Here is a 13,930-nt window from a genome sequence, read left to right as displayed (position 1 = left end):
CCTTTTAATATTCAATTTTTGAAAGAGATTTATTTATAATTTATTTTGTTGTAATTTTATTGAGTTATCCTTCTTTTACTTTCAACTTCAAGTTTCAACACATACTTTTTTGAGAAAAGAGAATTTCATATACTACTATGTGTCTTCTGATGCAATATTCCAAATATTTTTAGGAATGAAATTTAAGCCACAAAGTTTGGACACCTAGATAACAAGTGAGCAACACCGTTACAAGCTCTAGACATAAAATTAAAATCGATGACGTGAACTCTTCTCGCTGCCAAAATATTACATATTTGGTAAGATAGTAATATCAAGATAGAGAATTATATTTGGACATTTTCTAATTGTTTGATATCATATTTAAGCTTAACTCATAGCCTAATATAAGACAAGTGCATGCATCATCTTCCAAAATTATAGCTTTAACTATGTTTATGTAACCTACCAATTTGTCAATTTAAACCACTGTTATTTAATACTATACGAATTTAGATAATTTCTTTCTATCAAAAAACAACGAATTTATTTTTTATATATGCATATCTTGACATGAAGCTTGTATTTATTAGCTTGTTTTATGTATCTTCTCATATCTTATCTTTCTTATCAAATAGATCCTAAGCATCAAGTTTCAACACATAATTAAACTAACTTAAACTAGTAGTATATTTTTAATCTTTTATATTTTAATTTGCTAATACTCACTCCGTTCACAAAAAATAGTCTAGTTCAAAAAAAAGTCTTCAATCAATACTTTTTTTCCATCCAATACTAACCCTACACATCATTCTAAATGCGAACCCCATAATCCATTAGACATAGCCTAGCCACAAACTCCTCCTACCACATCAGCAGCACTAAAAACTCCTCCTGCCACATCATCAGGACAAGCAACTGGACAAGCAACTAGCCAGCCATAGCCTAGCCACAATAAACAAAATTATAAAAACAAATAATTAACACACACAAAATACAAAATTAAATTTACGACACAGATACGGGAAAACTCAATAATAATATTGAAATTTAAAAAGTACATTAATTAAAAAAAATACATTAATCTAAAAAAACTCCTCCGCCACACACGAGCCCCTCCGCCTCCGCCTCACTCCTCGCCGTCGTCGCCGCCGCCGTTGTCGCCGCTATCCGGGACCCCCAAATCTGCGGCATCTGAGCCCGCGTCTGAGCCTCCCACCTGTGCCGCGGCGGGATTCAAATAGGCTCGCATACTCACGAGCATTGCGTGAAGAAAACTCTTCTCTTCGGGGTCAGTTGCCGCCCTCCATTGAGCTAAGATCTTGTACATCTGAGCTCACGTTTGTTGACGCGCGAAGAAGAGGAGCTCGGTTGTCGACCCGCCAACAAGGGGGGATGCCGACTGGACCTCCTGGGAGGCCTGGCGAGCCCGTTGCGCCCGCCTTTGACCAACCGGGCGAGTGCGGTGAGTAAACACGGGAGGGGACGGGAACTCCTGTACATCCTCGGGGAGGTCGTGGGAACCGCCGCTGCTGCCGCCGCTGTAATCACTGGTATAGTTCAGGCGCTGCTTCTTCGGCCAGCCAGCATCGACACCTGCCCGAAACTTCTCGGAGTCCATCAGCACCTCATAGCAGTTCCAGTAGGTGAACTCCTTATAAAGCCCGGGCACGGGAAAGGCTTTCTCCGCTATCCTCCTGTAGTCGTCCTCAGTTTGGCCACTGGTCTGCATGCGGAGGGCGTTGGTGTACAAGCCCGAAAATCGGGAGACCCCAGCCCTGATTCAGTCCCACCCCTTCCGGCACTTCTCCCCGCTGCGTGGCCTCCCATCCGGGCAAAATACCTTGTAGACTGCTGCTATTTTAGCCCACAAGTTGACAATCCTCTGATTGTTCGAGGCGAGGGGATCATCGCAAACACTCACCCACGCCTTGGACAGCGCGACGTTCTCCGCGTCAGTCCATTGGGCTGTCGTCACCAGCCGGCTGCGACGACTCACCGACCACCCTCTTGCCCTTCCCCTTCTTCTTCTTTGGCGCGCCCCGACCCCGCCCTACTCCCCCCCATTTGAACGGGGGTGTCCGCATCCTCGAGATCTATCCCCAACTCCTCTAAAGAGAAAGTATCACACCCAGTGAACTGTGTCTCCGATGGGGTCGATGTGTGCGAAGAAGCAGTCACAAAATCAAAACTGGGGCGATAGACGTTGTCCCCACCCCCCCCCCCCCCCCGCGTCCCCTGCATCCCCGGGTACCCCGGCATCATCTGCAACTCGGGTGCCCACCCTGGCATTGTCTGCATCCCGGGTTGCATCCCCGGTACCCCCTGCCCGCCCGGCATCGCCGGCCCCCTCGACATCCCCTGCCATCCCGGCATACCACCCCCGGATGCCATCCCGGGCATCATCTGCTGCCAAGGGTACATGTTGTGATACCCGGCCATCGGACCCCATCCACCTCCCACGGGTACCGTGGGAGTTTGAGACCCGCTCGTCCCTGGAGTAGGCTCGTTGTTGTGCTCCATCGGACCCCATCCACCTCCCAAGTTGTGCAAATGAAAATGGCGTGCAAATCGCGTATATATAGTGTTTCGAAAATTAAATAAAAAAAATCTGCTGGCCGATTGCTCGCCGATCGGGAGCCTGCAATGGCGGCCAGTCGATCGGCGAGCGCATCGGCCAGCGCTCGGGAATCGGCGTGCGCTCGCCATTTTTCTCGCCGATTTGGCGCTCGCCTGCTGCAATGGTTCGGCGAACGGATCGGCTAGCCAGTCCGCTCGCCGCCTTGTGGATGCTCTTAATACTCATTTCACTACATTTTCCCTCCCTCTCTCTTACTTTACCGGTTATACATTAAAACTCATATCAATAATGTCACTCACAATCTTGTCTATTTTTCGTGGACGGACGGAGTAGTTGCCTTTCAACAGGGTTCAGAATATTAGTGATGAAAAATTCGTAAACCAAATAGTTCAAATATTGGTGTATTTAGAAGATAAAGATAAAGATAATTAAACTGGCTATGTTTAGTAATCCTAACTTATGCATCATATCCATAGATCAAGAAGTAACAAATAAAATTTGTAAAACATGTGTCCCCTCAACTTCACTTTTCCCCCACAATAAACATATTTTTCTCACTTATTTCTTCACATTTTTCTTGAAGTAGCCTCTCACAAAATACGAGGCTTTTTTAACATACAAAACAGGTAAAACACGAACATGAAATACGTCACTCAACATCAGACACTAGATAATTCCACATATACTTGTATTACATGTAGTCATTCCACATCTCTTCATGTAAACACGTCTTTATTCGTGACTTCTCAACCAATGCATAACATGAGAAATAAGCACATTGTGCAAGAGATGGAGAATCCAATTAGCATTTATATTGTAACAAGATTATCCTACATATCATGAAAAATCGTCTTTAAACTTCACACACAATGCGTAACACTATTAAACTTATATATCATCAGGAAAAGAATTTCGTCACAATCTAATTACATGTCAAAAAATTTCCTGGAGCTCAATAGTTCCTACTGATTTAGCTGAACTCAATTTCTAGAGGTAGATGAAATAGATGCAGCAGAGCACATAAGAAAACAGAGAATACAAAATTACCATAAATGGAAGTCAGCAAGGAGCTAAAAGAATGCCAATAATCACCAGAAACAAAACTACGTATTTCACACCGGTCCAACCAATGGCTTTTAGGCTGAGGGTTTTCCTTCATTGCTCGCATCCCCATCTCCCTCCACCTCATTTCCGTTCACAAGTACAGCACTGTCTGTACTGCCAGCATCCACCACACCAGCCTCTTCTTGACTCCCGCCATGTCCCTCTAGTTGGGTGTGTCATCCGGCACTTGTAACGAATCACCATTTGGTTCTCCATCCTAAACAAATTCGACGAAACAGAAAATAATGAGCACTCAGTACCAATGACCTTGCAAGAAAGATGTGCACACTACAGATTTGACAAGATAATGTAACTTTGGTAAGTTCTATCTTCAACGTCGGGCAGTAATTCACATATTACAGAATGTTTTTGAGAAAATCTCCTCCAAGAGCTTATGCAGGTATCATAAACAAAGGTAGATTCCGGTATCATATACAAATAAGTAATTTAACAGACAAAAAGGAAGAGTCCAGCACAAAGGAGAGGTTAACCTTTACATCATAATCCAAGCCTCCATTTTCTAGGTGCTCATCTTCTTCTATTTGCATGTTTCTGAAGATTTCTACAAGACTTGCTGTTGATCTATCGGCATGTTGCATGTATTCTGCTGCTGGAGGAAAATTGCCCCTACAAATGCAAATGTAAACATGTTTAACTAAAAACTAATAGTAAAACAGGACTTTAGAAATTGAAGAAAGAAAAGACAGACCACATAACAGAAAGTACAATCCTGAATCCAGATATTACAAACTGAATAACTACCTAGTCTCGGCAGCTTTAGCTTCAACAGCAAGTGCGACTTGCCAATCCTCAAACATATTTGGGTATTCTTCAGGATCAGCAAGTGATTCTGCAGCTTTCTGGTTGATCTGTGGATAATATATAAACCAAAACCAAACCCATGTCAACATACTCAAGATATAGTTCATCCTTCGAAATCAGAAATACATCCATCGTTAATCTGAACCCCACAACTAGAACACAGAAATTCAAATACAGTAAGCACCATTACCTTGTTAAGGTCCTTTCTCCAAAGAGCAACAATTTCTGACACCTTACTTGGAAGGTAAGACCGAGCCATCAATGCAGCTTCAGGTATCCGATTGCTGCAAATATTTTTTCGATTTACAATTGAACACAATTAAGTAGATGCTCTTAACCAGAAAAAGATTAGCAAAGTGGCATACCTCTCTATCAACAGCTGTAGGCAGTCCTCCAATTTACCCAACATAAACAGACAAAGAAATGCAACATTGTATTTACCATGTTCTTTTGCAAGAGAGACAAGTTCACTAATTCCCTCAGCATTGCCTAAAGATGAATAGAGTAGCAATAAACCACTAAGGTCATTAGCTTGCTTCAAGCACTCTTCTGCCATCCCCAACTGACATGCAGAATAGACGCAGCATAAATTTTTACAAGCATGTCAATGTGATCAAAATGTAAGAGGAAATCGACAAACATTATTTTGAAAATATCAAAACTGTAATTCATTTAACATGGTCAAAGAGCATGTTTAGTGAGAGGAACATGTAGTATATCTCTGTTTTGTGTATGACAACCATGTCATAGTTTCAAAATCAGCTGATCTTAAAGTGTTTGAAAAGTATATTTAATCAGTGTAAACTCAAAGCATGATACCAAGAGAGTACCTTTCCAGTAGACATGGCTAATTCACCCAATTGTTTCCATTTAGACTCACTCTGTGCTTCAGTTGCTATTTCCTGTAAGGAACAATAGGAAAATGGTAGGAGGCAACTTCAGTACCAAAAAAATGAGAGAGATGAGAACTGTATAACAATAAAATAGACACATGTAGAAAAGTATAGAGACATATTAGACAAAAGTAGTAGTTCTTATTATCACTATACAAAGCACCTATATAACTTACAAGGTACTAAGCACCTGTATTTATTAAAATAAAGACAGAAGTAGAGAAGTATAGAGATATTACAGAAAAGTAGTAGTTCTAATTATCACTGTACAAAGCACTGTATATATTACTTCTACAAGATACTAAGCCTGACTAGGATACATAAAGACGTGGGATACTTATTCCACATCAATCCCCCTCTAGTTGGAGCATATATATCGATCATGTCCAGCTTGGTACAATGTTCTGAGAAATGTTTTCCCCAACAGATTAGTGAAGACATCAGCAACAGTAGTAGTAGTTGTAGTAGCAGCAGCAATCGAGTTGGAAATATTTGATATGGTAGTGATCTAAATTAGGTTTGGAATCTAAATTCGACATTATAGACAGATTTGAAGAAACCAAAAACCTAATCAGAAGTTGTAATATAAACCGAGCAAAGTCGTGAAGTAGTTGGCAGCAACGGCAGCAGGACAAGACTGTGACGCCAGAGGCAGCCAGATTCAGACAAAGTCGACAGAGCAATTAGGGCAAAGTCCAAAAAGTGGATTTAGAATCTCTATTCAACATTAGAGCATGAATTCAGAGCAGTGTCATAAACCATGCGGAGTCTGCTATTAACAGTGCATCAGCGGCAGAACAGAATAGGATAGACCGGAGATGATTCGAGGCTATTGAGAAACCTGGACCAAGTCATGACGGAGCAATCATCCGCAGACCAAGCCTCGTAGATGGCATCTCGATAGAAGATTATTTATAACCAGACATGATAAAAACAATAGGACAGAGAGAAAACACTAAGCAGATAATCCGGAGTCATAGAATGGGCAGAGTAGAGCAGCAGAACAGGAAGGTCATAGTAGAGCAACAGAGACACTAATTTTGTTTTTTCACAAACTAAATTAGAGACGGATTCAAATCCACTCTAAAACCATGTATAACAATAAAATAAAGACACATGTAGGAAGGTATAGAGACATATTAGAGAAAAGTAGTGCTCATTATCACGTTACAAAATACCTATATATATATATATATATATATATATATATATATATATATATATATATATTACAAGATACTAAGCCTGACTAGGATACATAATTGATGTGGGACACTTATTCTATAATAAGAACCTTACAAGGGATACATAATTGATGTAGGACACTTATTCTATAGCAATAGAACCTTACAAGAAACACCTGATACTAAGATATTCTCCACACATATTTAATTTTTAATAGACTAGCCAAACAAGTCGCCGCCATTTACCTTTGCAATCTCGAGCTTGCCAAGTTGTATGGCTAACTCAAATCTGTAGTCCACATCCGTAGCAACTTCAAGGGCATCTTCTACCATCCCTCGTGATTCCAAGAAATGGGCCACACTGTCGACAAAATTATTTAATATTAAAACATGAAGTAGATGATACTTCTAGGAAATTATGCCCTTGTATCAAATAAGATTAAGTAAATGAGAACATTGACACAGCTTGTTCATAATTTTTATCGCACTATATTCAGATTCTCACTAGTCTGATCCATGGAATAAGGAATAGTAGTACAGCATTCTTGATCTAGAGATGAAACCCATAATATCGAAGAACTCCTAGATATATTGAGCAGAATCAGTTAAAATCAGAAAATCTGCTGATGCTTGAATTCTTGAATCTTACTCTGGTCTGTTATTCATAAAGCGATACAGTTATGCTTACAGCATTCACATCTATAGAAAAACAGAAGAGATGATAGATAATAAATTAAATAGAATGTTTTAACTAGCTGGTTAATTCTCTCAAATGAATCATGGTGGAATGCATATCTTTATATCTTAAACATGATGCTTTATGACAATTATGCATGATGGTAGTGGGAAGTAAGTAAATCAAGACAGTTTTCATGTCAGTAAAGATGTTACAGACCTGTTATGATGCTCCCTTGGAATTGATGATAGGACCTTATTTGCCCTCTCCAGATCACCCCTCATGACAAGAGTCTTGTACTCGATCAAGCTGAGCAGCAAGGTATATCCAGTAACACTGGAAAAGAGAATTCATATAACATATGAGCAATCTACAACAAAGATAGAAGGCTCTCTTTCTCACTTAAAGGGTAAGAAGATTCAGGTTTGTACAGAATAATTTAACAAAATTATGCACTTGCACAATGTAAAGAACAAAATGAAACACTTGCTACAGAACATTGAGTAAAGAACTCACTTAAATTCTTTGTCGATGAGAAAAACACGACTTTGATTAGCAAGATACCCAAGCAGGTACATAGGTCGGTCTAGATGAAACATTGTTGTCACCTACGATAGCATGTAAATAAACATAGACGGCATAAATATGTGTTTCTTCTCGTAATTTGAAGTATAATACTACATAACATTATAGTATACCTCACCACCAACGCAGTAATTAAGCCTCCAAGAGGAGTTATTGTAGATAAAACAGTCCCCAACCCAGAGCCCAGTTCGTACTCGTTCACTAATTTCATAAAGAAGCTCAAAAGCATCTTCCACCCCTTGTTCATCTACCGATCTCCCACTGTCCAGATGAGCAGAAACAACATCCCGCTGCAATAGATCAAGCTGATTTAGTCACTGAAAAAATCTTTAAAACAACTACTCCATGAAGCAAATTCATAAGGACATCAAGGATAACAATAATAATATGCTTACATTATACTTAAGTATGTAGAATGACGAATCACTAGCAATGGCCACCAAATCACCGCTATCAGCCCAGTAAAGATTCTGAAATTGATTGCCAAAATAAATGAAAGTTACATAGAAGTACGGAACATGACGGATTTGGTGCTAACAGTAACCTGATTAATATATGTATTGTAGATATAACTTCCTGACCTTAACATTGACATCAATACGTCGGATCAACCTGCATTCAGCCCAATCATAGAAACAAATAAAATCATTTGAGCAAATTGCCAATAAAGTGCCACCATAGATGTGCTCAGCCGAAAATGTAGGGCGGATACTTTTCTTCTCCTGAAAAAAGCATCATTCCAACAATTATTTGAATAGGTAAATTACAACAACTTACTGAGGTGTAACAAATTTCCAGAAAGAGATGAATGTAAAAGCACATCATTCCGTCCCAAGTTAGATGCCACACTTTCCTTTTTAGTTTGTCCCACAAAACAAAAGGTGTCACATTTCATTTTTGGGAAAAAGTTCTCTATCACATTAATATATAAAAATATATTTTCTCTCTCGACTTAATACATAAAACTAACAAATCCTAAAATCTTGTGCGATCACCCAAGTGTGACATCTACCTTGCGCGGAGGGAGTACCAAATACCAAATATCTCTGGTGCTAACCCACCCACCCCCCAAAAAAAGGAACAGTATTGAAGACCAAAACCAACCTGGAAATTTTTAGTGTAGATCTTAATCTTTGATGTACTTTCCCTAACAGCATATTCTCCTTCTGTGGACCAAACAAATTCCAAAGCTGACCCAAAGGATTTGTTTCTCCATGCCAAAGCTGTGTATATGATGTACTCACCATCCCCGCATACAACAACAAACCTACCATTAGGGTTGTGTTTCAAACTCTGTAAAAATCACATGGGTAATAAGATTAATACAAAAATATCATAGCCAAACAGTAACGAAAAATGGGAAAAACAAATTCTTTAAGAGAAGACCATCAAAATGATAAAAGAGACATCTCTTTCCTTTCAATCATCAAGCACGAGTGATACGTGATAATGGAAATGATCTTTAGAGAATTTTTAAATTAGAAGTTTGACACAGCCCTGCACTCAATGAACAGTAACCCCAGCTCAGAGATAGTCTCACTACAATATCAAGATGATCATCTCGATAACAAAGACGTGTCTATGACATAGCAGTTGTGACTTGCATTTGCATATCGATCACACTATGCCAAAAATAAGTAACAGCATCGCTCAAAAATAAATAAAGTGGAAGACAGCAGAATACTCCATAAATATAAAAGTAAGAGACATGAATTCGCTTATAGATCAGGGACAATAACCTGTGGATAAAGGTCACAGGTTCCCAATTCCTTCACAGCTAAAGGCAATCTCTCTCCATCAGCAACCTGAGACAGAAAATTTAAGGTCATTTCAGATAATAAACTGGCTCCAGAACTATATAATTAGCCAAGAAGTGGCATACATCATAATCGGCCCCAACACTCTTAATGTTGACTGTCTGGATCTCATTATGCTTAGACCATATAATTTTCCCACTGTTGTCCATGCTTGCAACAGGTACTTCTCGACCAAGCTTTACCATTATGGTTCCTTCATCATAGCCAATTACAACCCTGCAAATTTAAAACCATCAAATTCAGGTGCCCCCTTTAAATTAAAGATAAATGCATGCATCACTTACTCAAGTAACTGTGAAAATAAACTTACCGTCTTGATCCTCTCATGTAACTAACAGCCCAAACTCTTTCAAAACCGTAATTCAATGTGTTTTCAAGTCTGCAAAATAGTGAAATGACTTTTGAGACATCAATCAATGTGCATCCAAAATCTTATGCAGAAACAAGAAAGCCCTATAAACATAAACAACTGTAGATAAATCAATAGATATACATGCACATACACACACCTCAATTCTGAGGAGTAGTCATAGAAAGGAAATGCAACAAATGAATATACAATATTACCAAGAAAAAATCTGATTTGAGGCACAGAACGTTTAAAACAACATGCCGAGAGATTTACACTTTAACAATCAAGCCTACTAACTGATAATCAATAGATGAAGCAAACGGTTAAATGAAAAAGACTAAAATTTAGTACAAGAAAATTAAGAGAAAATAGTTGATAATATGGTTTTTGCAGTAATGAATGTAACTGGCCACTTGAGAAAGAAGGATTTGGAAAAACTCAATTAGTGTAACCGAGCCTACAAATATAAAACTCACCTATATGTGGTGGAATGCCATATGCGAACTGTACCATCCTCAGAACCTGTTATTATAATGGGGAGTTCAGGGTGGAAACAAACTGCCGAAACATTATGCGTGTGTCCTTCTAGTGTCTGGACACAACTCTTTGTCTGATAATCCCAAACCTGTACAAGTTCTCCAGATAATTTAGATTATGCACATACAATCTCAAGACAGATGCAGAAAGGCAAACAAAGTAGAACCTTAGCAGTGTGATCATCAGAGCCAGTGATTAAATAAGGTTTATCACCACCAGTAAAATAATCAACACAGTTGACTCCTTTCAGGTGAGCATCAAGAGTGAAATTCGGATCAGGGGAGCCAAGGTTCCAAATCTACATTTAAAAAAACAGCCTGGTTGAATCACATGAAGTTAATGGCGAACTTTAGAAAAAAACAAAAAAAAACAACCATTTCATACCTTAATGGTGCGATCAAGAGATGCACTGGCAAAAGTATTGGTATCTTTAGGATTAAAAGTCACTTGCATCACATAGTGGGAGTGACCCTCAAATATTTGAGTGCATAACCACCCCTTTTCCCAGTCCCAGAGTTTTATGAGCATATCATCTGAGGATGACAACACATAAGGGAGAGTGGGATGAACTGCCACACACCTGATATAGTCTGTGTGGGCCTCAAATACTTTAACCTTATCCATTGTATTGTAATTGTAGACACGTATGTGCATGTCATCAGAGCCAGCAACCACCCACTGTTTTCGTGCTATAAACTTAGCAGATCTAACTGCAGCATTTTTTCAAGAATTAGCATAAGAAGGATTCTTACCAGTATAAAAGTCATTTAATCACTTCTTTATCAGAAAGAATCACAAAATATTCAAATTATGCACCTGGCTGTTCAGTAACCTCAAAAGATTTAACCATTGTCTGCAGCAATAGAAGTCAAGCTTTAGAATGATATTCAAGAGTAAAAATGTCAGAGAGGGTAACTTGAGATAACAAGTCATCAGATAGCTTATAAGATGTCAAATCTTTATTCAAATGAACACAAACACTATATTATGCGCATGCCATCATTTTCAGAGTAAGAGCAAGTAACAAAAAAAACATCCTTCAAGGAAGGTCATTATATCAGAAAAAGGTAAGACATATAGTTCCCCTCACTCTTCTGTTTCTTGGTATCTGCACTCGTTTCTGACCATAAAGACTTTGAAGTGCAAAAATTGCTCTCCTTGACAAAGAAATTAAAAGAAAGTTCCACTCATAGATTATAGCACCAGGAATACGTTACAAGGTAATTCAAGGATCTGTCTGGAAAGTCCTCTACAAATCCTTTTCAACTCAATCTCACCCCAATAAAAAATCTAACAAGATTCCTGTGTCTAAAATGTCCAGGTCTTCTTATATTTATTAATCTTGGCCCTTGGTAAAGTTACTTACATATTAAGGGTTACAAAACATATCTTAAATATTCTTATTTCACCAAAGTGATCGGTCTGAAGACCTAAATCATGTTCTACATAGCTTTTTTCTCCCTTACACTATGGCATAGACTGTTTTATTGCCAGATTCACTCAAACTGTTGAACTTTTTTTTCTACTCAAGCATTACGGGATTATTCTTCCAGACCAATTGATCATCATGGCAGGAAATCAGTAGGCAGATCTTTGAGGATCAAGAAGAATTTATCGAGGGGTTATGGGAAAGAATAAAGTTTGGACTTGCTTGGTTTGGTGGATCTCAACGCATAAGAATTCAAGGGTTATTTGGTTTCAGATGCTTACATATTTTCCAGTTTTATGTTTTTCTAGGGTGTCATCGTGTTTCAGGGAACTACTGGTCCCTTTGTGAAAAGAGTCCTTTTCCTAAACAAAAATTCTAGTGTCTTATCATAATAAGACTTTAAAACCTAAGAACAAATCCAATACAAAGGACTTTTATTTTCTGATATAAAAGATTAGCTGCATTTCATCACAGCAGTACAGCACAAGATGACAGTACCATAATCTAGCTAATCCTTCTACCATTTCAACATCAAAAAGATAAAGCACACAGAATTGCACAAGCATCTAATAAATGTCCTTGTGATCAATATGATTAAAATCTTCCATAGGATAGAAATTGCACATTCATCATACCTGGGTCTGATAATCCCAGATGCAAAGAGTCCCCGAATACAGGCTCGCCAATATCCTGATGACGCACCACAAATCATAGATAAAACATAACGGCCAATATTTTATTTGAAACTTGGTTGTGAAGGCTCTGCATACCATGGCTCTGTTGGATGTAGATCCACAGACTTTACTCTTTCTGATCTTTGTGCAAGTTTCCTCTGATAGAATACATCAAATTATCAGCATTGACAAATCACTCATTAACAGAAGTCACAAAACCGAAAATGAAATTATCAATGTAAACTTGAATACCTTGATTTCTAGTCTGAGCGGCTGCAGCACACGACCACACAATTTAACACCAAAACAAGCAATAAAAAAAACTCGAGTTAGCAAACAATAGCAACAGCTCCAGATCTCAAACAAGCCGCAACCAATCCAAACAAATCATAAAATTCAAAGCAATCAAAATGCAGAATCTCTCTCGCGTGTCAGAAACACGAAATTGACACAAAAAATTAATAAATTCCAGATCTGATAACCAGCCGCATGCGTAAAATCAATCAACAGAAGCAAAATCACTCACCATTTTCTACACTGAGTTCGGCAGCAGGGAAACCGTATCGATCAAGATCCACCGAGCTACACACACTCGAATGCTGCGATCAAGATATGAGTAGTGCGCGCAGAGGTATGCAAAATGTAGAGAGAGAATGGGGGTTTTGCACTCCAACAAGAGAGCAAAAGAGTGTTAAAATTTCTATCGAAGAGAAGCAGGTGAATTTTGCGTACGTTTCTTCGTATTTTACTTTGTTTTTTAAATTAAAAGGAATATCAGAATGTGGCTATTTATATGGAAAACATATGCAAACGGCGTCGTTGCCTTAACATGATTTAAGTCAATGCTGAGTAATCGAATGTAATAGTGGCCGTTGATAAGTGTGACCAATAAGGATGAACGGTTCGGATATGCTTGTTTGCATCATCTATCGACACTTAGCTAATAAGTCTTGAAAAGTTAGTCTCAAAATAACCGTGTTTCGTGACTTTTATTATTGTTTGAACTTTGAATAATATTACTATATTTTTCCTTTATTTCAATAACCCAAGATTAATTACATGTAAGATTTGAATAATCGCATGCAAGCAAAGTGAAGGAATATACAAAAAAAATAGAGTATATTAAAATTATCAATAAAAACAACCGAGTCTATAAAATAATCCAAATAATATTATGTCTGTCGTGTCATCTAAATATGACGATTTATGAACATTTACTTATAAGCAATTATATTCTCCTATAATGAAAATTATGTCTATCCGTAATTGGGCCTAACTTGTACTGAATTTACTCTAC

At 38.4% G+C, this 13,930-nt stretch overlaps 1 protein-coding gene across 1 annotated transcript; it reads right to left on the bottom strand.

Annotated features, from left to right (window-relative positions):
- Positions 1-3,686: 3,686 nt before the first annotated feature.
- LOC121806003 (coatomer subunit beta'-2-like) lies at positions 3,687-13,376 on the bottom strand. The gene is made up of 24 exons (XM_042206064.1): positions 13,160-13,376; positions 12,886-12,906; positions 12,730-12,791; positions 12,595-12,649; positions 11,347-11,383; positions 10,915-11,240; positions 10,697-10,828; positions 10,470-10,618; positions 9,952-10,020; positions 9,707-9,857; positions 9,564-9,629; positions 8,929-9,117; positions 8,406-8,546; positions 8,220-8,294; positions 7,938-8,114; positions 7,756-7,847; positions 7,459-7,575; positions 6,810-6,924; positions 5,317-5,388; positions 4,852-5,048; positions 4,677-4,770; positions 4,427-4,533; positions 4,156-4,291; positions 3,687-3,881 (listed from the first exon to the last, which is right to left on the bottom strand). The coding sequence occupies exons 1-24, from the start codon at positions 13,160-13,162 to the stop codon at positions 3,828-3,830; spliced, it is 2,637 nt and encodes an 878-aa protein (XP_042061998.1). The 5' UTR covers positions 13,163-13,376; the 3' UTR covers positions 3,687-3,827.
- Positions 13,377-13,930: the final 554 nt, after the last annotated feature.

The sequence above is a fragment of the Salvia splendens genome, chromosome 5 (assembly GCF_004379255.2).
Source record: "Salvia splendens isolate huo1 chromosome 5, SspV2, whole genome shotgun sequence".
In the NCBI taxonomy this organism is placed as follows: domain Eukaryota; kingdom Viridiplantae; phylum Streptophyta; class Magnoliopsida; order Lamiales; family Lamiaceae; genus Salvia; species Salvia splendens.
Note: the sequence above shows the minus strand (reverse complement) of the source record. Positions and strands in the feature narration are given on the sequence as shown.